The following is a 23,712-nucleotide window of genomic DNA, read 5'->3' on the forward strand; positions in this document are numbered from 1 at the left end:
GTTCACGGGGACGATTAACACAACGTGCAAGTTTTTCATGACCCCGTCATCCTTTCCGCAGAGATCGCAGCGGAAGCGGCGACACGAGGAAGAGGCGGCGAAACACAACACGAGGACACAAGAGGAGGAAGAGACGTGAGTTTCGGCGATTCTACGCGGGCAGGGTGCACCGTGTGTCTGTGTGTGCGTGCATGTGTGTGCGTCGCGGTACCGCGTGACAGTGCACGTGGACGGAGCGCGCGTGTGTGAGACAGTGCGCGCGGTGCAGTGCGACAGGCAACGAGGGAAGGGAGCAAGAGGAGGAGGAGGAGGAGGAGGAGGAGAGGAAGAAAGAGAAGGTGCGACGCGACGAGAGAAGGTGAAGGAGAAAAGAGAATACAGGAAGCGAGGAGGCGACTTTTCCGCGCGAGCGAGCGCGCGCGCGCGCACGCTCGCCGACGCCAGGAGTATGCTGTGGGGTGACGTCGCGGCGTCGCGGATTTCACGGATCGATCGGCCGATCGAATTCTCTAAATAGGGATATAATACGCGCCGCGCGCCCCCACACCCCCCACCCTACGGCGTCTGTGTGTGCGTGCGTGTGTGCGTGTGCGTGTACCATATGTGTACGGGCGCGCGCGTGTGCGTCGTAACTGCTGCACGGAGGAAGAAGAAGAGGAATCGTCGTCCCCGCCCGGCCGGTGAATCGAATCGCCGCGCCGGTGGATCGACCGCCGCCCGCCGCGGGAAAACTCGAGACCCGGTTCGCTTTCCACGGCTGACGTCATTACCGGTGAGTCATTTTTCCCTTTCTCCCTCTGCCCCTCCCTCTTTCCTTCCTCCCCCCCTCCCCTCCCGCCACGGAACGATTGACGTGACCGAAACTCGCGCGCTTGGAAAACACTCGGCGAGCTTCATGTTCTTTTGTTGTTGGGCCGAGGCAAACACCGGCCGACTGAAATTCCACGACCGCAGAGAGGAAGAACCGGGGGGGGGGGGGAGGAGCAGGGAGGAGTTACCCGCCTTTATAATCCTTAACAAAATCCTTTCGCCAAAGTTCCATTTCTTCTTCTCCTCGCGTTGTTATGCAAGATCGATGGGCACCGAGCTTAAACCACTTTAGGGCCAGGTTGGGTCGAACTTTTGGAATTTCTGTGATTTCGGAAGTTTTCAGCTTAGAATCCACCCAAAGTCGTAGAAAACTAACGTCGTGAATTTGGAACGGGGAGAAAAGGCTACTCGTAAGACGGTAAAAATTCATCTCGTCACACGTGGAGGGGAAAAAGTATTTTCGTTATCAGTGCATGAAAAATGATCCTTTTCTCACGTGTCACTTAACACAAAAGGACCAATATATTTCGACGCACGGGTAACAAAAAAAATATCGTATGCGACGTGTGCGAATTGGATATCACCAGGTCGTGCGGGTGGACACACGAGCCTCCGGCGAGTGTGTCCATATCCCGCACTTACGGGCAATTAGCCGATTTACCGCACTAGTTGCATAAATATCTATTTTACTGCACGCCGTGTTATGTCGCGGTTACCGGCCCGCATTCGCTTTTTAATTGAGTTTCAATAAGAAATGAGGCGCGGAGCGCGCTACCCTTCGTCCTTCGCGTCCTCGTCGTCGTATGATAAATGCAAACGCGGCAAGCCAAATTAACCGTTGATCGTTACTCCGCGAGTGAGTTTCTCGAGGGCCATTGGTCCGTCATGGCATTAATTACCAAAGCGCCGTCGGGGTTGTAGCGTGCGTGCGCGCGCGCGCGCGCGCGCACGCGGAATATACGCGTGACGTGTACGCGTCAGCGAGAAAGTACGCAATTACCGTAATTTAGCTGCAGCTCGCGGGCGTGCGCGCACGCTCTAACGTATGGGAACGTCGAAAGATGAATGTATTCGGGGAGAGACGCGCGCGTTGTTAATAACGTCATTCTTCTTCTCCTAGCGGTATTTCGTATAACGATATTCGCCGCCGCGGTATCCGTCCTGCTTATTAAAGCACGTGGCCTAGAACACCCGCGGTCAATGGGACACCATACTTTTCCGGTTACTTTCCGGGAGTGAGTCGCGTCTACAATGGTCTACGATATTTCCTCAATGATTCGAGGTATCGTTGTGTTGCTGATGGTGAGCGCGAAACATCTTCGCGGAATCTCCCTCCCTCCCTCCCGAGTTTAAAGTCCCTGGCACCGACGACACGCGGCCGATTGTCTACGAGGTTTTCCCCGAGAGAATCAAAATCCCGACGTTTTCCGCCAACATATGGCCCGGTATAGTTTAAGATTCTGGCTGGCCGCGCGTATGTTTGCACGATCCGGACGCGTGTTTGATCCTCTCCAAGTAACGGCCGGCCTGTCGGCCTGTGGCCTGCCTTTCGTGTATATGTGTATAGGTGAGCGTTGCGTTCTCTCGGTGCGTCGGTGTGTGCGTCAACTTCGCGCTGCTGGCTGGCTACTCCGTCAGCCGAGTCCGTCGTTCTTCTTTTCCAAGCGCGAGGAAAGATGGCCGCCCGTGCGAGCCGCACGGTTCGCGCGTCTCTCTCTCTCTCTCTCTCTCTCTTCCTCCCCCCCTCCCTTCTTCTTTCTTTCTTTGTGCAGTTAGACGAGACGCAGACGCTGACTGGCAAGACGATTTTAGAGAAAGTTGCAGCGAGGGAAGGATGTATAATGAAGGGCACATGTCCGCCGCCGGGCGGTAATTTTTAGAATAGTAAAACGCGCATTATAAACGCTCGTCGAGCGATTTTTAGAGGCTCGAGCAGCGAATAGCATTAACCCAAGGTCCCTCTATACCGTCGGTGAACGATGATTATGGATTTTATGTACGCGGAGGCTGAGAAAGTGAACGCGTATCACGTACGCGTTTTACATCTTAATTAACGCGACGCGAGGGATTAACGGCGTGTTAAACGGCAGTGATTTTAATTGAATTTTAACGTTATCTAGGATAGACAACGTAAAGGATCGATTTTCGGGATATTTTAGAGCGTGACGTTGTGTTAAAAGGAAAAAAAAAAGGAAGAATTACGAAATCAACGCACGTTGATTGAAATTCTTCTGAAACGACCGGACTGCATCGAATTCCAATTTTAGACTTGATCTTGGAACTCGGAACGTTCTTCTTACTCGAGACGTGAAACGAGTTTTGCCATAATATTGAGCGATCGGTTACGGTGGCGAAGTTCAGCGCCGCTTTCGCACGGGAATACGCAGCTCTTTCCCTCGCAAAGTTCCGTAGCTTTCTCTCCAGCAACGAGACTCTCTACGTCGTCGGTTATATAGGTCTGGGCGTCTAGCGTCGATGCGCGCGGCGGCGGCGGCGGCGACGTTGCCCTTAATTAATTTTTTTTTCCCCCCCATTTCCGCGCGTTTGTCACGGCCGTGCGAATGTCCTCAACGTGCGCGTCGTCTCCCTCGCGTCTCTCTCGCGTATACGTGTATCTCTACCCCGCTTTTATAGACATATTATATAGGACTCGGATATCGATCCCGCGTTCCAGTACAAAACGGCCGGCGACGCGACGCGACGCGACGCGACGCGACGACCGGAGAGACCGCCGAGGCGCGAAGAGGAGTGGGAAGCGAGCGACGAACTAGAAAGGGCCGGCGCGGGGAGGGGAAAGCGTGGAAACGGATGAAGGGCCGGGCGGTCGGGTGGGACGGGGGGAGGGGGGCGCGGCGGAAAAGAGAAAGCGAAAAGGGAATATATGGCACGAAGGTGGAAAAGATCCTCTCGTCAACGCATCCGCCACACTAAAATTCTCTATTCTTCCGAATTACGTTCCGTTCGGACAATTCTGTCCGCGGGACGATGATAACTCGCGACAGTAAAGAGAGAGAGAGAGAGAAAGAGAGAAAGGGAAAAAAAATTCATGCGAACGTATGGAGACCGTTAGCGTTGAATTTTAATTTCGGACTTTGAATTCAAAGACAGATGCCGTAATTTCGCCGAGCGGGGAGGAGGGGGGGGGGGCGGGAGGGGGATGTTTCACGCGCGCGGGCCGCTCGGCGATGACACGGTCAAGTTGGAAATATGAAAGGCGCACGATGCGCGCCGCGTTGATTCAAAGACGAGAGGAGTGAGCCGGCTAATGACGCGCGACAGAAATACGCGTGTCGTCGACTCGATTCCCCCGGCCCGAGGGAAGCTCGCCTTCGCCGCCGAGCAGTTCCGCTTTAATATGCCCGGCCGCCCTGCTGCGCTATACGCTATCGCCGTTCGAACATCATTTTTAGTTTAACGCACAAAACAGGTGCACGTACACGCCCGGCTCGTAAGGTCTGCTCCTCTCCCTTCTTCTCCCCCCCTATCCCCCCTGCCTTCCCCTTTATCGCGTGCGAGCGTTTCCGATAGCCGGTGGACATGACGCAATGCACCCCGCATCTCGCCCCGGAAAGAAAGAAAGAAAGAGAGAGAGAGAGAGAGAGAGAGAGAGAGAGAAAAGAGACGTGGATTATATTTGTCACCGGCACCCGGCATCCGACGACTCGTTTATCGAGGTCTCGAATTCGGTGGTGTACTTTTCTCCCTCAAACTTGCATTACGCATCTCGGCCGCCTCGATTACTTGCTTCTTATTAATTGTTTCACGATTGACCTTTAGAAATAAAACTTCCCGTTTGAAATTATTCTCGGAATTTTGATATAATTGAATCTTCGCCAAGGAATCCTGGTTTCTCCCCCCCCCCCCCCTTAAAAGACGTATAGGATGACTTTACGTTTTTATTATTGGAGATTCGCGTTATCTTTTTTTTTTTTTTTAATAGAGCTCGGCGCATTTATCGAATAATAAACTATAAATAAAATTCTCGCGGCGTGTGAAATTGCACGCCGAAGGCGTTGTAAATTTAGTTGGATGATGAAGCGATTAAATACATTTCCAACCGATTGAACACATTTCCCGTAATTTCACTTGTAGCGATGGGTTCAGGGTTGTTCCTACGTTGTTCGGTCCGTGCGCGCCCGCGTTTATCATCGATCGCGCCCGCTCCCGCTCCGCGCGAACTGACTTGTGTGTCACTCGCGAATTTGATTTCGCTCCCGATTCCGTTCTCGCGAGCGATTCTCCCGCTGGTCGCCTAGAGAGCACATTCGATTACTATTAATGCCGTTATAATACGGCGGCGCACGCCGACGTGTCTATTGCACATCGCGGACTTTTCCTTTCTTTGCGGAATTGCGGCGGGCTCGCGTGACGACGGACGGCTTGCTGTCTGGTGTAGAAGGAGCCGAGGGCAACACCGCCGGTCTATAATATCGCGCCAAAGTCCACGACTCTACACCGCCATTCTATAGAATGGCGCCGGTGCTGTATTCTTCCCTCTCATTAATCTTAATTGCATGTCGATTAAACCCGTTTCGGATTTGAAAAGGTTGCTGTCGTAAAGAGTTGAGATAAAAATTTTGTTATCTTAAATCTGTTTTAAAAATTTGCACAACACGTAGAAGTATTATTTTAATGAACCTATCGAAATGACGGAGGGTATATGTATAACAGAAATTATATAATAAACAGGTCAATATATCGAGCCAAGACAAATTATCGTAATACGATATAATTTATTAAATAAAAAGTATATAATTATAAACGCGACTAAAAATCAACTGTGTTAAAAAAATGTTAAATTTTGAAACGTTTCGACTATACATAATCCTCTTCAGTTGTAACAAATTAACAATATTTATGAACTTAAACATGAGTGAAAAAACGCAAACGAAAATATATTTAAACTGTTAAAAAAATGATGACCATTAAACAACCATAAAACAACGCATATTGTCTATAAAAAATGTGCCATAACAAATAAAAACGTGAACGAATAAATAATACAATCAAATAAATAATAAAATTTTTCCGCAAGTCAGTTTTCACATTAAAAGAACAGAATAGATAGTCAAAAAGTTTTATCGAGAAATCTAAAAGATCAAAACCGATGGAATACGTGTAATTTTTATATAGAAATTATATATTTTCTTATAAAATACCTAAATTGTTAAGTTTTTATTTTACTTTAAGCCGCTGAGTTCCTGTCTTGCTTGATATTTTAAGTCAAGTCATAAAATTTAAATATATTATCGTCGACACAACAGTTCCTTATTTTATAATAAATTAGTTTTTATTTTTGTATTTTTTTGGGTGGGGGGGATTATTTAATAGCACGTTTTAATATCTTAAAGAATTTTGAATGAACTGAATGTATTTTAGAACCTTGTTTGTGTGTGTTTATGTTTCGAATTGATATATGTTAGAATATCTTTGTGTGAGAATAACTAATACAAAAAATATTTATAAGCAAGTGAAACTGTATCTTAGATTATATTTTAAAATTCTATGAAATTCGATCAAAAGTGTTGGTGTTGAAAATTTATGAGGTCGACTATCTTTAGCTTAGCTATCTTAGAATTCTTTGTAAACTGAGCCATTAATAAAATATCACATCGATATTTTCTTTTTATATCGCTTCAGATAAACTTTTCTAAAATTTTATTTCCAAAATTATATATATATTTTTTTTTAACTTCGATTAGTCGACTTTTGACAAAATGTAACAGTTTTTATTTTCTAGAACATTGGACACGTTTCTTGTTTGTTTTTCAAAACAATACTCTTAATAATAATAAAAATCAATATACGTACGTAACATTTACTATTACTACACTAACATACAGATTTGTTGAAAGCTCAAAATGTTTAGTTTTGTAAAGATTTGCCTCTTCAAGCATGTGCCACATTTGTTCGTATTCGGCAAGGAAATGTATTATCGATCGAGACGAGACAAAGTTTTAATTATCAATTGCTTTAAATATTAAAAATTTCAAACTTAAATTTAGTTGATGAAAGGATCTCATCGGGAGGTATACGTCCCGCGAGAATTTGAGAGAGGAGTACTGCGTTACGGAATATTTCTCAATATACTTTGACGGAGATATGCAGCCGCGTATAAATTTATGTATTGCGCCGAACTGTACACATTCGATGTTTTATCCTATCGTATCCGTATGCAGTCCTTCCTCTTCTACCGGCATCTATCCGGCTATCCAACATGAATATATGTATTACGGTGTGCCTCAAAGTTCATTTATACCAGCCACGCGAAAAGTAAAGAATTTCTATAAATGTGCAACTCATGCAAACATATACGTTATACAAGATATCGGGATGTCTGCAAAAGCTAAGCTGATCTTTTTGAGAATTTTAAGCGCGCGCAAGAGAGAGAGAGAGAGAGAGAGAGAGAGAGAGAGAGAGAGAGAGTGTGTGTGTGTGTGTGTATTGGACGAGTTTGTTAAATTCGGACAAACTTAATTATCCCGTGACGTAATTTACAGCGATCACAATTTCACATTCGGAAAAAAGGGAATATATGTATGGTTCGTCTTCTTCCGGTAATGTAACTTTGCATCGATTGTTCTTCATAAATTACCATCGATTCTTCGTGTTGTAAGGAGTTAATGGACGCGAATTTTGCGCCGTTACAAAGACTCGAGGTGAATCGGCAAGAAATTCGATCTACTTCCCGTTTTCAATGTAACTGTAATTGCATACTGCGCGATGCGCGTTTCTCGCGCTCGTGTTGCTTTTAATTTCTATCTGCGCGATTGATATACCTCGCCAATGCGAAAGGAAAGGCACGATAAACAGACCGCGGTACGTTTCCGCAGTGTCATGACTGGGTCGCTATTGATGCATTCAATCTATTCAACGCTAAGTAGACATATGAAAAACTACGTCAATGATAATTGAGCGATATCGGTGACGTGTGTATCGCCATAATTGATCCGCTATTAATGGTCATAGCGGTCACAGTGGTCCGACAGATTTCAAGTTGAAAGGCAACTCAAATATCGTCTTTGCGACGCCCGCGCGAAATTTCTCCAAGACACCTTTCTCATTGCTTTATTTCTTTTGAACGGCGATTAAAATGTCGACACGTCAAAAAATTTTACGTTATGTAACATTTATTATCTTGTGAATTTGTTTTCATTTCACGTGATTTTTGTCCTATGAATTTTCTCATCTTTTTTCCCCCCCAAACATTTTATTCTGAAATTTTATAAATATTTCCTCTCCTATTCGTTACGTTTCGATTGAAGAATCTTCCAGCTCAAGATGGATGCGTATGATTCTACGAGAATGATCCATATATCTGTTTCAGTTCACAATGCGCTAGGGGTGATGGAGACAGTGGGCAAGCAAGTTCAGGTAGTGAGTGGACTGGGGGTGGGGGGTCCAGTGGGCCCTGTGGGCCCAGTGGGGGGAGATCTGCATCACCATCATCATCCACACCCGCACGCCCATCCTCCGCACCCGCACTCCCACCCCCACGGTCACCCCCATGGGTCTCATGGCCACTCGCTCGCGACGTCGAACCCCGGCAGAGGTCAGCCTCAACCACCAACCTCGCATAACCAGCACGTTCCTGCGAGGTCCACTTCAGTACAGCTGCACAGGTAAGTCCCTTTTCTCCTCTTGTGTACATAAACTGGAATTGCCGGAGTCGTCGATCTCGACGGCTTTTAAGGTCGTGTGAAGGTAAAATATTTCACTAATGCCACAGAAATGGCAAAATATCTTCCGACAAAGATTATCTGACAAATATTTTCGAAGCCATTAAGGAAGTGAACCGAAAGGTGGTTCTCGCGTGATTCTTCTCTCGATAATATGGTTACTGTAAACAATTACGCGTCCCAAGCTGCAAAAATTTCTCACTTTGGCTCTTCCCTCGGTACCGTGACTTGTACCAAAGAGTTTTCTTTCATTTATGTTATTTCTTTCCCGTTTTTATAAAATTTTTTTCCCAAGGGAAATAATTTCAAGAACATCGTACAACTCTGTCGTTTCTGTCCAAGGTACTGAAAAGGGGAGTGCTAACTCTCGTTCACACACGACTCTCGACGTGTCATACGCGGCGAACAGAGAACACGAATTGAAAGCTGATACGACCGAGCCAGTGGTGGCATGTGTATTTTAAGAAGGAAAGTCCACGGACAAAGTCCGACATCACGGCGATGCCTAGGAACGTGCGTGTAGAATGACAGAGGAGGAAAATGAAGGAGGGGGCGCGTGTGTAGGAGCCAGAGTACCAGGCAGGTAGCAGCAGTCAGGTATCCGTGCGAGATGGTCTGTCTAGAGTTCTGGCCTCTCTTTGGGAGGAGAATTCAAAAGTACACGCTTTTCAAAGGGCCAAGACCAGACCCTGCTGATTCTGCGGGTACCTGCTGTGAAAACTAGCCTCTCGTACCCTCCGCACGGAACGTGGTCCAATCGCGTGGGGCCTTTGCTATATATGCAGGATCCGTCGAGATTTAGATTTATCACGTGAGATCATTTGCATCCTTATACAGGATGCAACAGCCGCGATTTCTCGAGTAACGCTGCCATACCGTAGAATCGTGATACGAGACTAGAGACGTTTCGTCGGGTTCTCTCCGGTTGCGGAAGTATAGACTCTATTAAGATAAGTAGCGACAGACATAAAAGTCGACGTTACGCAGTCGTCACGCTAGTTATATCGAAACCAGGAATTATCACGGTTTCAATTGCGCCTTTCATACTCGGAAATTATCAGCTCTGTTATTATCTAGGAAAAAAAAGAACGACGATATTTACACAAACTCTTGAGATCCGTCGGGAAGTAATCCGAAGATCAGTTCGTGAAATATTTCCTCTATTCGACGGATTAATATTGCAGAATCCAAGTGAATAGCCGTGAATGTGTATTAATTATCGCGAATCGAGAATGAGAATGAGAAAAGCTTAGCGAAAGAATAACAGATCTTGAACTATAATTTGACACGGTCACGATATAATTGTGACTCTTTTTGTCGCACGTTAAAACAAAATTACGGTATGTACAGTGATAAAAATGTTTGCAAATATCTCTAATGGCGAACTTGGTGTATTTTGTTTTCCATATACGACGATAATAATGAATTCACTGGATCACTTATCTCAATAATTGTGTGCCTTTTGCAAATAGAACTAATAAGCGAGAAAAATTTTACCAGACGCGGTTACGTGAAGCCGAATAATGATTACTTTAATATTCGGTATTGACTAATCTCGAGAGGGGAATTATTCGGTTGCATACATTAATTTAAAATTACTGCACTTTCTACGATTTTAAACGCTTTTAAAAATCGAGATATTTTATTCAACTGTAATTAACACAAAATTTTTCATTTTGCCGGAAATTTAGCACGAAAAGTCCGGAAATTGTGTTTTGCGAGACTATCGAACTCGTAATATTACTCCGCGATCAGGGAATATTATAGCGATATATAAGCTTCCACTTACACAAGCTTTAGCTTTAACTTAAGCTCCTTATTATATAAGCTTATGACTTTTGTAGTTGGTGGAAGCTTCTATTTCCAGGGTCCCTCTAAATTTATTATCGACGAGTTATAATTGAAGTTATTACAAATCGAAATGTTCGCGAACCTCAGCGAATTGCCGTGGTGTATCATACACGTTTCGTCCGCGCGTAGCATTAGGATCGTTTTACGGAAAGGAGTAGCTTACGGCCCCCCACAAAATTCTGTGATAACACATATGTTAATAACGCAGCGCCCCGTACAATGGATAACATCAGAAATACGCGATACTTTTGTCCCCGTTGCCCGTGTAACGTCTGGTGGGATGTTTATGAATAAAGATATGCGATCGTTATGACCTTTCTACCACCGTGTCTCGTACCGTACGAAACCGCGCGACGGCGAACGGATACTCCGAGAACAAGAGAACGCTGCGACGTGATGCGACTGTAGTCCCTTTTTTTTTCCCTCCGGGTAACGTAGCGCATGATTCTACGTGTCCCCGACATCACTGAGTATATTGGCATTCGCAGTTGACGCAGTGACGCTAGATCGTGTCTCCGTAGTCTGGGTGGGGGAAAAAAAAGGGGGGTAAAAAAAATTACGTCGATTGGGAACGGCAGACGTTCCGCACACACACACACATCATGCACGTCTGTCCGATGATAAATGACGCATTTACATTTCTTGTAAATAAGTTTTTACCGGTGACCGCGGAAGAGAGCGCGCGGTCTTTCGCTCCATCAATATCGCTTCGTCAATGTGCCTAAAAGTGACAGCCATTTTATTACTCGATGACTCACCCGGGGTCTCGCTTGGACCTGCTCCACGCAGCTGCAGATACACGCTATATGTATTTGTATTATTTAAAAATAAATATTCTAAATATTTACGGCGCAAACAAATTTGCACGCCTACGCTTTTAAAGATAAATCCCGTCCCCGGCGCTGTTCAATTTCCATTCAAAACGCACGATTGTTCATTAGAGAACGTGACGTTTACTTTCAATCGATCGGGGTTGTGGCTGAATTTCATCAGAGTGCACACTTTTTGTTTACGCTTATCGGCATATTTACCTAGCGCCACATTGGGAGAGGGGGAGAGAGGGGGGAGGGGGATGTATTTTATCATGTTTGTAACTGTAGATAGATCGCGTCGGGAAGGGTGAGATATTTTTGCTTGGGACAACGCAATCTGCGCGGAAGTTGTAGCTGATGTGGGTTATATAAGTGTCGCGCGGCTTAGAATATACTTTATGTACGAACTGCGAGCCTCTTGGCTCCATTTGCATCGTATTTTAAGCCTATTACATAGCGAAGAATGCACGAACGCTCGGGGAATTCACGGGGTGTACAATGCGCGCGGGCCCGCGAAGTTCGAAGGGACGAGAAAGCTGCGAAATTAGACATTAGGAGCCGGTTTATTTATTTCTCAAGCGCACGGTCGCCGGCGCGGCGGGCGAGAGATACTCTCGCTTTTATTGTAACGTGTGCGCAAATATATGGTATTATCGATTTCGACAAGACCGCCGAGTTCGTGTGTTAAAAACCGTGTCGGAAATTAAAGTGCTTGCACAACTTGTTTGCACCTGTTAATTAGAAATAATTGCCCGCGCGACAAAGCCTCTTTAGGATCTTCTATATCTTGCCGTTTGTGAAAAATTGTTTATTGCACAAAAGAAAGTGGCAGATGGATTCTTTCGAAATCCGGCTTACGATATACGTTTTTAAGATAAAAGAACAACATTTAATATCTCGTATCTGAGTGATTTGTATCAATTAAGGTTAACGATTAGATAAAAATTCCGAGCGATATCTTGTCTCGCGAGAAAAAAAAAAGTTCGTTACATAATGATACATGATTAACGTTATATTTGTCGATACACAGGATGTTCGCCACCGTGTCGATGGTTTTACGATAGATTTATTCATCTCGATTTGCATTTAATTCCTTTATTTTTTTTAATTGTATATTTTAAACGGGATAACATTTACATTGAATAATTACGCAGATTATGCGAAGTGACTCTTATACCTATCCTTCGACGAGACGTTTCTCATTCGAGATAAAAGAAGATTACGCCGATACAATTAGCGCGCATGAAGCAAAAATGGTAGAATGAAGAAGAAAAAAAATTTGTCGCGCCTGTATACTCCCACGAACTAAATTTATCCATCTAATCTACGAACCTGAGATGTCATTATAAACTCGACGCAGCCGTCTGAAAAGTACAAAGTCTTCGGAACTACGCTTCCATCACATCTGTTAGTCATCACGCAGATGCACGCGTACTCCCGCCCACGTTACCTGCCCGCTTATTCCCCCCCCTCCCCGCGATCTCTCAAAATCTGCGACGTGTGGGGGAAAAAGGAGCGCGAATCGAATCCCCGAATTGAATCCATTTCGCGCGGCGTTTTTACCAAAGTGCTCGAAGCTCGAGGGAAACCTCTTGCGAAATGGAGAAGCTTTTTGCGTTCTACCGTTCTACACATTTATCGATGTATGTTTTGTAAATGTCCGATCTTGTAAACGTTTTTTTTTGTTTTTGTTTTTTTTTTTTTTTAACAAAATATAACTAAATCTCTTGAATTTTGTTTTCCATGAAACGTGCGTTTTTTTAGATGCGGTCGCTTCTCCGAGATGTGCCCGGTTTTCCTTTATCTCTCTCGACTCCGATTCGATTGCTCGATTCGAAGAAGAGAGACCGAGAGACGCATCGTGACGTGTAATCAGTGACGATCAAGATCGAGCCTGCGGGGTCGGCCCTCGTTGGAAGGCTTTTAAATTTTGAGGACAAGTAAATTTTAATTTTTATTTAACCTTCTGATCAGATCGGTTTGTTTACGAGCGAATGAACATCAGTTGCCGGCTTGCGTTTAATTACAAGCGTGGGGAAATCGACGTGGGAGAAGTTACTCTATATTTTTCTCGATGCACGTATAACGAAAGAAAAGTGGAGGCACAAGGAATATTGGATTCCCCCCTCCCCTCCTCATTTGCAATGAAGCAATTACATTTGGCCGACAAACGCCAACGGCGTTTCCCTCTTCTACGAAATGTTTTCGGGACGGGGCATCTATTTAGCTAATGTCGGGTCTATTTTTGTGTATCTCGGAGGTCAATTGCCCCTCCGTCTCCCTCCATCTCCGGTGAAAGAGACACGGAAAGCGGCCTGGCATTTTTACGTTCCGAGACAAACGCGAATAACGTCATGAGCGCGCCACACGTCACTACTGCTACCTGTCGATTCTAACCTTAAACCACCACTGATTCCTAACCGCCGCGTCGTGGAGGAAGCGCGGGACAGTCTCTCCTCTGCCGTCGGGGCGTGCTTTTTGCCGTGCCGTGGTGCCTTGGAAAAAAAAAATACCACGTGCAGCGAGGGCGGAATGTGCGCGAAATGCGGGGAACAAATCCGACGAGCAGGATCCCACTCGAAAACCATGGCGCACCTGATACGTATGGCTACTGCCACATGGCGCGTGGCTATCACGGCTCGTATGGCCACGGCTATAGATCGTCCAGTGATCCCGGGAGCTTCAGTGACCCAGGTAACCCCCGTTACCTCGCGGTCCCGGGTTACCCGGGTCATCCGACAGGCACCACCAGTTATCTCGATTATCCGGAGTTCACGTAAGTCCGCAACACAAGTTGTTCGCGCTTTAACCTTCCTTTTTTTCTCCTCACCCCCATGTTATTCCGACGCTTTTGGAAGATCCTCAAGCGACTCGTCAGCGTGTCCCTCGCATCACGTAACCGAGCCGTGCACGTGTCACGCGCTGTCCAGTCTTCTCCTTTTTTTTTTGCTTCTCTTTCTTTTTTATATCGTTGTAGACGGCGCGAGGAGGTCGATTTGGGTAATGTGCCTTCTGGGCGGAGATGTGCCTCGGGATTTTCATAATATTTACGAAACCCAGCAGCCAGCTCGCGCTTATCGGCCGTTCTCTCCCTTTCCGCGCATTCTTTTACCGACTGTCCGTTTCTCTCGGAATGCCTCGTTCTCGATTTCTCTTTACTCCAGCACTTCCTCCATCCTCTCATCGAGCCCCCCTTTTTGCTATCTCGTCCCCCGTGTGTTTGCCGTCTCCATTGAGACATTACCCCTCGCCCTTCTCCTCCAACAACTCGGAATCTCGATTACTCAAACTCCTAGGGTCGCGGGGCAACGCGCGCGCCCTTCTCGGTGACGTTTTAACGGTCAAGTTTCGGACCCGGCGTGGCGTGGGAGCCGAGGGCTCCCGCCACGCGGGAAGACGGTTGAGGTTAGGTTCGTCAACACATGTACGTACTTGGCTAACCCGGCGGCGGGCAAGGGGGAGGAGGAGGAGGAGGCGGCGGCGGCGGCGACAGCAAATGCGCCGCCGTTGTATATAGATTATGAATCAGACCGTCTGGCGAAGGAAAACAGCGTGACGACGGACAACAGCATGGGAGGGAGGGGGGGGGGGAGTCGGCGGGTACGAGTCGAAGGCGAGGATAAAGGATGTGCTTGATAACGCGACGGGTCTCCGCGACACGCGAACACGCGTGTGTGCACGCCGCTTCGCTCTCGCGGCGTTTTGATTCGACGTTCTGTGCGTGCGGCACGCGTGCATATACGCAGCGTGATTCCAATTCCTACGCATACACCGCCTGGACAAAATACGAACATACCTGCGCCACTGCTCCCGTCGGTCCCTATCGGTAAATTCGTAAGTCCTACGATAGTAAAAAAATTATCGGGGGAATAAAGTTTGTTTTCTCTCTTGAAGATAAGATATCGGGCCGAGTACCGTTAAAATTGGTAGCCTTCGGGAACCTTCGATCGGTTAAATCTGTTGAAATTTTTACGTCGGATTACAAGACGACGCAAATAGCTTAAATTATTTGTAAAATATCAATATGCCTGACACGTTTATATATATATATATATGTATAAAAATTCATTTCTTAAGGGGACGCTAAAGCTGTCCTGTTTTACCGATTATTTTGTTTATTTCCAATTCACTGATAATCTTTTAATTGCGTTTACAGATTTAAAAGTCCTTTTTCACAATTAAAGTACGGACGGTAACATAATGCGCACGTAAGAATTTTACCTAAGAAACGAAATAAAAATTTGCAAATTAGATTCAAATTTTTTGTAAATACAATTCAAAGATTGTAAATACAATTGGAAAGATTAGCGAATAGAAAATAATCAAAATAATCGGTAAAACAGGACAGCTTTAGCATCCTTAATGGATGACCTGATCGCTACTGGCGGAACAAAAGTTTCGAGCGCGACAATGAAAGACACTTGCATTCTTTCTTCTTCTTTTTTTTTTAACAGCTGCGGTATTTCACGTTATGGAATAACGCTGATGCTTAAAACTCGATCTCTCTTGCGAATAGTTTGCCCTTAAATTACACAGGCGTACATTTATGACGTCCGCCATACGCGCCGCTATACGACTCGATGTCTCGTAAATAAATGGTGAACGGTGCCCTGGGAAAAAGAAGAAGCGCGCCATCGTAAAATATGCACGCGCGAAACGTGTATGTTTAAATGGGACCTCGGCATACAAGTTGAAGACCAATTCTTCGCGTTCTGTTTTAGCGAGCGAACAAGTGGGGTAAAAACGAAAACAAAAGGGGGAATAGCTTGGCGGAGACTTAAAATCCGAAGATGTTTAAACTTTACAAAATGTTGTCTCGCGTCCACTTTCGAGTATTAATCACGTTTCACCAGGCGATAATGAATAAAGTTTAGGGTAATAAATTAAGAGAAGCTGATAAAGTCGCACGGTGTACGTACGTCGCAAAATATTCGAGAATTAATGATAGGAATGTTTTCTTTAGCCGACTTCGAAATCGACCTCCTCCCCCACCTCCTCCCGTAAGATGAAGCTAAGGCGAAATTCAATTATGGAGAATTATTTTGTGGATCGACGATTAAAAGTGAACTCCTTTGACGGAAATATAAGTTAAAACTTATAACTTAGTTATCGAAAGGAATTTAATATAGAACTTGGAAAAGTCATTATCAATTTTATTGAATTTTTAGTTGCGTAAGATATCGCGCGACTTTAACGAATCCAGGAATACAATGTGACAGCTGACACTGACACGTTTCACGGTACACCTCGTTTTGAAATATCTCTCTCGGTGGATAGGCTGTCTATTTAGCTATTGGCTTCGTGGTCTCGAAAAGCAGGTGCTTGCTCGCAACAAAGCGGCACAATAATTAGGTAATCATCTCGTTTACGTGTTCCACGAAACGAGGTTTGCAAATCCGTGGGCGGTCGCGCGCGTGCGCGAGAGAGAGAGAGAGAGAGAGAGAAGGGCGGGGGGGAGACGTCGAAGAAATATTTACTATTGTCGCTGTTGATTGCGATCGCGAATGATAAATATTTATATGTACCGCGAGAAAAGAAAGACGAGGACGTAGTAGGAGGCGTGGAAACGAAGGCGGGAAAAGAAGGCAGGGTTGATGGAAGAGGCCCAAGGACGCGTCAGTTCTCTTTTTTTTCCTCCTTACCTTTTTTTTCCCCTCTCCTTCGTTTCTGGCGCAGACTCCCCGCATTGAAGAGTCGGAATTTCGTGAGACCCCTCACGAGAGCTTGTGTTTACGTTGTTTTTCGTCGCGGTCCGTTTCGCGATGTTGATCCCAGAATATGAGACCGTGGGTCAAATCGATGCAGATGACATAGTGTGGCAGAGATTTCTATTCCCGACGCTTCCCCCCTTCTTTTTTTTCTCTTTAAGAGACCCGTGTATTCGTACATTTTCACTACGAGAGAATATAGAGGGGCTAGAAATATCGCGGTTGCTAAGACGATCTCTGCAGCGAATCCCACCCTTTCCTTCGACGCGTTAATTCGATCGCGCAACGCGAATAGGGCCGCGTAAAATAGGTCGAATCGTTTCTCGCGAGTTCGCGCGACACATGTGGCTTGTTCTTTTTCGCTGTACTGCTACACTGGAGTAACAAGTTACGAGTAAGACAAATATATTTTTTCTCATTCTAATTTATTGCAGCAGTGCAGCGAAAAAGAACAAGCCAATGGCGTTCGGTCATAAGTATCCGGAACGGACGAGTCGTGCTATTAAGAAGGGAAAGAAATGGACCGGTCGCGTACTCAAAACTCGGCACTGCTATTAACGCTCGCTGTGTTGTGGAAAGTTGTCGTTTAAAAATTCAAGTAGGGATGATAGGATTGGCGGAAACTGTAGTACACTCTTCGGTATACCATAAGTATTTAACGTGTCATTGATAACGCGGATTCATTTACGTTTTATCCTTTATCTATCTATCTTCTCTCTCTCTCTCTCTCTCTCTCTCTCTCTTTCTCTCTTTCTCTCTGTCTGTCTTTTTTTAATGCGTGTTTTCATATGAGTTATATACCATATAGCGTGTGTGTACATGGGTTATCGATCCTAACACTTCTCTCCCGCCTCTTTGCCTCTGCTTCCCTTCCTTTCCTCCCCCTGCTCCCCTCATCTCTCTCTTTCTATCTCTACGTACGTGAGCAAGATGCACACGCATCGCGATACACGGGGTCGAGCTGTCCTCTCCATCTCCTTCTTCCAATACTAATATTCTCTATTTTTTGCCCCGTTATCAAGATCTGCACAAATTTGTTCGTTACGTCACCTTTCTGCGCATTATCGAATACGTCTAGAATGTTTATTGCGTAGTCACGAGGTGACTAATTCTTGAATTGTAATATGGATGAGATTTCAATAACAAATTATTACGTACAGTTAGTATTCTTATCGAATTATTGTTTGACATAGAAACGTTTGTTTGAATTCAAATTCTCTTGAAAGCGTCCCGAGAATGAAAAGTATTAAGTAATTTGATTATGTTATGATATACTATGAAACCCGAACATGTGTAGGAATTTTTGCATTTAAAGGGCAAGCATTTCGCATTTATTGTGTACATCTGGTTCATTGTGACCCATTTTTTCAGAAATAGATACTCATAAAGGCAGAGTATTAACGCTTAATAATGTATATGGAGAAATTCAAGTCATATTGAAACGTAACCGTGTTTGCATTTCTTAAATTAAAAACTACATTTCAGAAACTTGGTGACGCTTATATAAATATCCATTCGTTTGGAATTCGTTTATCATATTGTCGTTCCATTAAATGTGACATCTTTGTCCGACAGAAACGCGAGCTAAATCTTTCCCCGCACATTTTGTTTCATTTAACTCGTCGTATATCTATCACGAATCGAAGGCGCCGGAAAGTGTCGTGTTCGATAATCCCGAAAATCCCTGGGCGTAGAGACGGTGAGGAGCGCATATCGCGTCGTCAGTCACAAATAGATGTGGGGCGTCAAGTAGGAGCAAGAGCATTCGTTTTATTCGTGCTAGAGATGCGTAGTGGAGCCGGGGGTATCCGAAACTTAATGATTCGTCGTAAAGTGAAACGTCCGCAGCGTCGGGATCGTGTCCTCGTCGTTGTCGCCGACGACGACGACGACGATGACGACGACGACGTGCTGCGCGCGTTGCATTCGTCGCATCCATACGTCGTGCGTGCATTCATGTGCGTATAACGAACGCCGTATCGCGCGCGCATCACCCGTCAGAGGGAGAAAGAATAGATGACAACGGTATGGTGGGGGAGTAGAAGCATCGTGGCGCGCGGGGAGGGAGGGAGGGAGGGGGGGAGATGGGAAGAAGAGGGCTTGCTAGAAGTGGGAGGGGGTCAGTGACCGTTACGTCATCGAGAGCCCATAGCCCAGGAGGAAGAGGAGCCATCGGTCGTTGGAGCGAATGCCGATTTCGATCGACGGAGAATTGGTGGACGGGGCAACGAGAAGAGAGTAGGCGACGGGACCAGCCCGGGGGCGCGAAAATTATTATAGACCATGTGCTGGCGGCGCATAGTTGCCAAGCTGCATGCCTAAACGGGATAATTTTCTGGGATGACGCCCGAGAGAGAGAGAGAGGGGGGGAGGGTGTAAATCGGAGCAGGGAAAAAGAGTTAGAATACGTAAAGAATTTTAGGCGGGCACTAAACGAGGAAAGTATTAAGAGATTTTTAATTTTACCAGGGACGCGCTTTTACCGTTACGTTCAATTACATTTTCCTCACGAACGGGCGCGTCTAACGATGAATATGTATGTCGCACTTTCTCTTTAAAAGTGACATAAGTAACAACCTTCCATTCATCGAGAGCCGCAAATGGAGGGCGTTGTCGGCACTAGATATAGATCACCTACATTTTTATTAACCGGAATGAGCGCGCGCTGCGCGAGGTATAAATGTATGTATTAGACCAAAATCCCTCTGAAGCTAAATCTAAAAATAAACGCGTAAAAGGTGAATGACAATAATTTACCAAAAATATGACAAATGGAGTGGTTTGAAATTTTGAACGCCCGTCGCGCTCAGGAGGGGAGGGAGAGGCTTTTTTTTTTTAGCCGTGAAGTTTACTTTCACTTTGCACTTCCTACATTTTGAAAAAGAGACGAAAAAAAGGAGCTCGCCCGTGCATCACGCGTTATCGATCGTAGGCGGTTGGATACGCTCGTGCATCGCGCATATATCTCTTTGTTCGCGAAGTAGGTAGAGTTTCTAGCGTGGTAAGAGCGTTTCGGATGTACGACTGGCTCGCTCTATTTCACGTCCTTTATTCTGTACGATGACCGATCTCCTTCATGCGGCGTGTAATTCCACTCCCTTCAGGAGGAGGCCGAGAAATAAATTCACAGCCATCGGTGCGGGAGCACTTTTATTTTTTGACGATACCGTTATGGCCGGAGGAAAAAAATTGCTACCTACGTCGCGAACGAGGGTTTAATTACCACGTTTCACACATTGCGACACGGTTGCACTTCTTATTAAGTTCACTTTGCGAAGTCTCGTTTTATTAATGTTTCTCAATGATGCAAAAAAAAAAAACGCCCTGTAAAATTTTCGAAGAATTTTACGTTACTTTAACCTCGTTTCTTTTTTCCTGAAACCATTTGAACGTCATGCGTAATGCGCTTCTAATACTGCGCGAAGGACTGAAACTCTCTAACTTCAGTCCTCAGCGCGTACAATACGTAGACGAAACTCTTTCTGTGTCGAGTGTACCGCGCACGGTAGAAATATAGATTCAAAGTGGTAAGGCCGGCGTAGAAGGCGAAGAATATTTTACATCGCAAAGTACGCATTTGTAAGTCGCTCTGTTTTTTCTCTTTTTTTTTCCTCTTTTTTTTTCGCAGCGTACTTTGCCTCGCTTTGATCGTAAGGTGCTGCTAAATGCAGCTCGCCGGTTACGAGTGTTCGCGACGGTGCGCAAGAAGCGCGCCTATTGTTCGCTCGGGGTCGACTGTATTTGAAAAGAGGCAGGCCTTTTTTTTTTTCGTCTCGATCGTTTCTCGCGCAGCCGTTGGCTTATCTCGAAACGGTCAGCCAGCGATCACTCGTCCGCTCGACGTGCTCGCGCGTTTCTTACGATATGGATTCCTCGCGATACGCGCGGTTCCTATGAGAGAGGGGGGGGGGGGGACGAAAAAAGTGTGCGTACGCCTGAAAAGTCGAGGATGGCCTCATCTATCTTCGGTCGGGAGGAAGCGGAGGGGGAGGGGGAGAAAAAAAAGAATAGAAGAGAGAAGTAGCAGCAATCGTGGTTGAACAACGAACTCTCGTCCGTCACCGATTAACCTTCCACCGTAATCCGTTAGCAAGTAGCGCGGGCGGGAGAGTCTCGGCTTTGGCGTTTGATGGGGTCCGCGCCGGTGAGATTCGGCAACACCGCGGCGGTCGCGGCAACGTTGCATTCTCGAGAGCGGCGGCGGGCAGGCAGGCACATTCACCCTTCCCGGCGGGTGCAGCGCGCCTGCGCGCGGTCACTCGACGGTGTTTGTGTGTGTCGCGTTGTCGGCACCCGACACGCGGAACCGCGCGCACGAGCGCCCTCTCGCGCGTCCCCCCCTCTCTCCCCTCCCTCTACCGCGCGAGAGCAGCGCGCCTCTCTCTGCGCACGCGCAGCCAGGATTGTGCCACGTGTGGCGCGCCGCCGAAATGTCGCCACCGCCGCTGCCGCGCGGAACGCCAATGGCAACTATTCCGGCGCGAATCGTATTTTCGACGCGTCACGCGATTGGTCGGGAACGTTCGGCCGCGCGCGGGCAGAGAGAGTATACCTGTTCGTTTCTTCTTCGGGTTTCTCTCGCCTCTTCTCTCACGGTCCTTCTTTTTCCACTTCGGCCACTTCCTACGAACGTTTTCCTTCGCTCCGACTGTCTGCGCCGGGCCATCGGCCACACGTCCTTTTCCCTTCGTCGGCTTGTCGGCTCTCGCGCCGCGCGGAGAATCTTTTCACCTAGATCCCAATTTCGAATGCTGCCGTAATACATCCGCGGATCCCCCTTCTCCCGTGTGTTGTACGCAAAACCGAAAACGCGCGAGATGACGCGCGTTCTCACGGCTACGGGAGGAGCGTGCACGATACTGCCAGAACGCGGATTCCGGTATTGCAAATGGTAATATGCGACACAACTGCATTAAACCTTCCGCAGATTTAATCTTAATTGGTCCAGCGAAATGGAATCGCGTTTCCCATTTGGCGAAACTTTCGGTGCATTTCCTTTTGCGTGGAATTACGCGAAACGTCGCGGGAAAGCACATTGGGCACATTGGAGGGATCTAACATTAGGAAACCCATAATCCTTACGGATCTCGAAATAAAGCCTCCCTCCCCCCTCCAAGTCTTCGATCGCGAGAACATTGAAGGAACCGCCTGGCCGGCGTGGATGTCGACAATTTCTCGCGATAATTGTCGCGGGTCGGGGGCGACGACTCGCTTTTGCCGGGTGCGATCGATGGAAACCTTCGGGATTGAGGTACGCACGAGAAAGAGGGAGGGAGAGAGAGAGAGAGAGAGAGAGAAATATATATATGTCGGGAGCGAGGTCGTTGCTAGACGTGGCCATCATTTATTTGCGCCCGCGAAACCGATAAGAATCGAATCGCTCAAGAAAATATAACATTCCGCAGTGTGCGCTTAATCCAGCAGAACGGAGCGATGGATTCCGAATTCTCGTAATCTCTTTCTCCTTAGCGGAACTCGATAAAAACGCCATTATACGGATAGCAGTGCGTTGTTGGGTGGCAAAGAGATAGCAAGAAACTTTCTGCGAAACTTTCCACGATTTACGCCATAAATCTCGGCCGGAATAACCTGTTTGGTATTTAATAACGCGAATGTCATTTGTTCTTAGCTTTTACCGCGCCGATCGCTCGGCTCTTTTTTTTTTTTTTTTTTTAAATCTGACGTCATTTTGATAATGCGGGAAAAATAATTGTTGAACCCGATTGTCCGGACGATATTTCGGCGCTTGCGGTGCACCGATTGGTCATATTTGGCCAAAGGTGTGGACAACGCTCTCTTCTTCTAACATCAATACTCCGAGAGCGTTTGGTATCGATCGCATTTAATACCTGACGCTCGATTCCGTCGGGATTACTAATTAGTTCAATTAAATTAATAACCCCACTGGTGCGGCGAGGCGAACCGAAGTGGAGAAATTGCAATTTTTGCAATCACATTTTTTATTCGGAGTTAACTAGATCTGTCGATTCGCCCGTTAATTGCGTTCGGTTTTTCCTTAACCGGAGATTCGACCAAATCTCCTTCCTCCTTTTTTTTTTCAAAACGCCCTAATGCTTTCGAGGTATACATTAAATAAATTTAATTATGAAATGTAAGCATCAATTATACCAAATGTAACTAGAAATACTAGTATTTTTTAAATATCTTTCAAATTTTATCGCGTTCTTTGTTCATTCTTGCACGATGATTCTCAAAATTCTGCCTGCTTTGAGTCTAAACTAATTCCAATGATTTCCGGGATGCTCGCGACGTATTCCAGCCGCGAATTTGACATCGTTATTGACTGGTTCGACGAGATATGTGATACTCGCGAGAAATCCCGTCGGAGAGAGTACCGTTAGCCGCGTGAGCATCGGACGAGTTAATGAGTCGACGAGGAATCGCGTTACAATCGAATCGGTCGAATCGTTGAATTAAAACGCGTATTTTAATTATTATTACGACTCCGTTTTCTGCCTCTCTCTCTCTCCCTCTCTCCCCCTCTCTCGGGTCGAGAGCTATTTGCAACGTTAAGGCCGCTCGAGAGATACGATTTTAGTTCGTAGTTATTATAGAGGAACTGTGACGAAACAGTACAAGCGCGCGCGAATGCCAATACACAAGGTTATTTCGAAACACTGGGTTATCAATCCCACGAAGCGCGCGACTCCCGATATCTCTTTTAAATTGATCTTTTTTTTCTCTTCTAGCGAAAGTAAGTTATCAAGTGAGCGATAGGAAGCGAGTAATTTTTCAACACGTTTGTGTTTTTTTTTTAGCGTCGTCGAAAATTCACAGCGAACGTAATGATGTATAAACGGAATCACGTTGTTGAATTAACTCCAATTTGCA

General features: G+C 46.0%; 1 protein-coding gene across 11 annotated transcripts in view; it reads left to right on the forward strand.

Annotated features, from left to right (window-relative positions):
* The window catches only part of LOC105832307, an 82,386-nt gene that overhangs the window by 22,138 nt on the left and 36,536 nt on the right, over positions 1–23,712 (forward strand). For 10 of the 11 annotated variants that reach the window (XM_036290198.1, XM_036290205.1, XM_036290206.1 and 7 more), the window contains 2 exons: positions 62–772; positions 8,138–8,432. In XM_036290198.1, the coding sequence (XP_036146091.1) occupies positions 8,158–8,432 (275 nt within the window). In that variant the 5' untranslated portion in view covers positions 62–772; positions 8,138–8,157. Of the gene's footprint in view, positions 1–61; positions 773–8,137; positions 8,433–13,109; positions 13,929–23,712 lie in introns of those variants that run through there. The other variant, XM_036290207.1, reaches the window with a different exon arrangement.

This window comes from Monomorium pharaonis, chromosome 7 (assembly GCF_013373865.1).
Source record: "Monomorium pharaonis isolate MP-MQ-018 chromosome 7, ASM1337386v2, whole genome shotgun sequence".
Taxonomy (NCBI): Eukaryota; Metazoa; Arthropoda; class Insecta; order Hymenoptera; family Formicidae; genus Monomorium; species Monomorium pharaonis.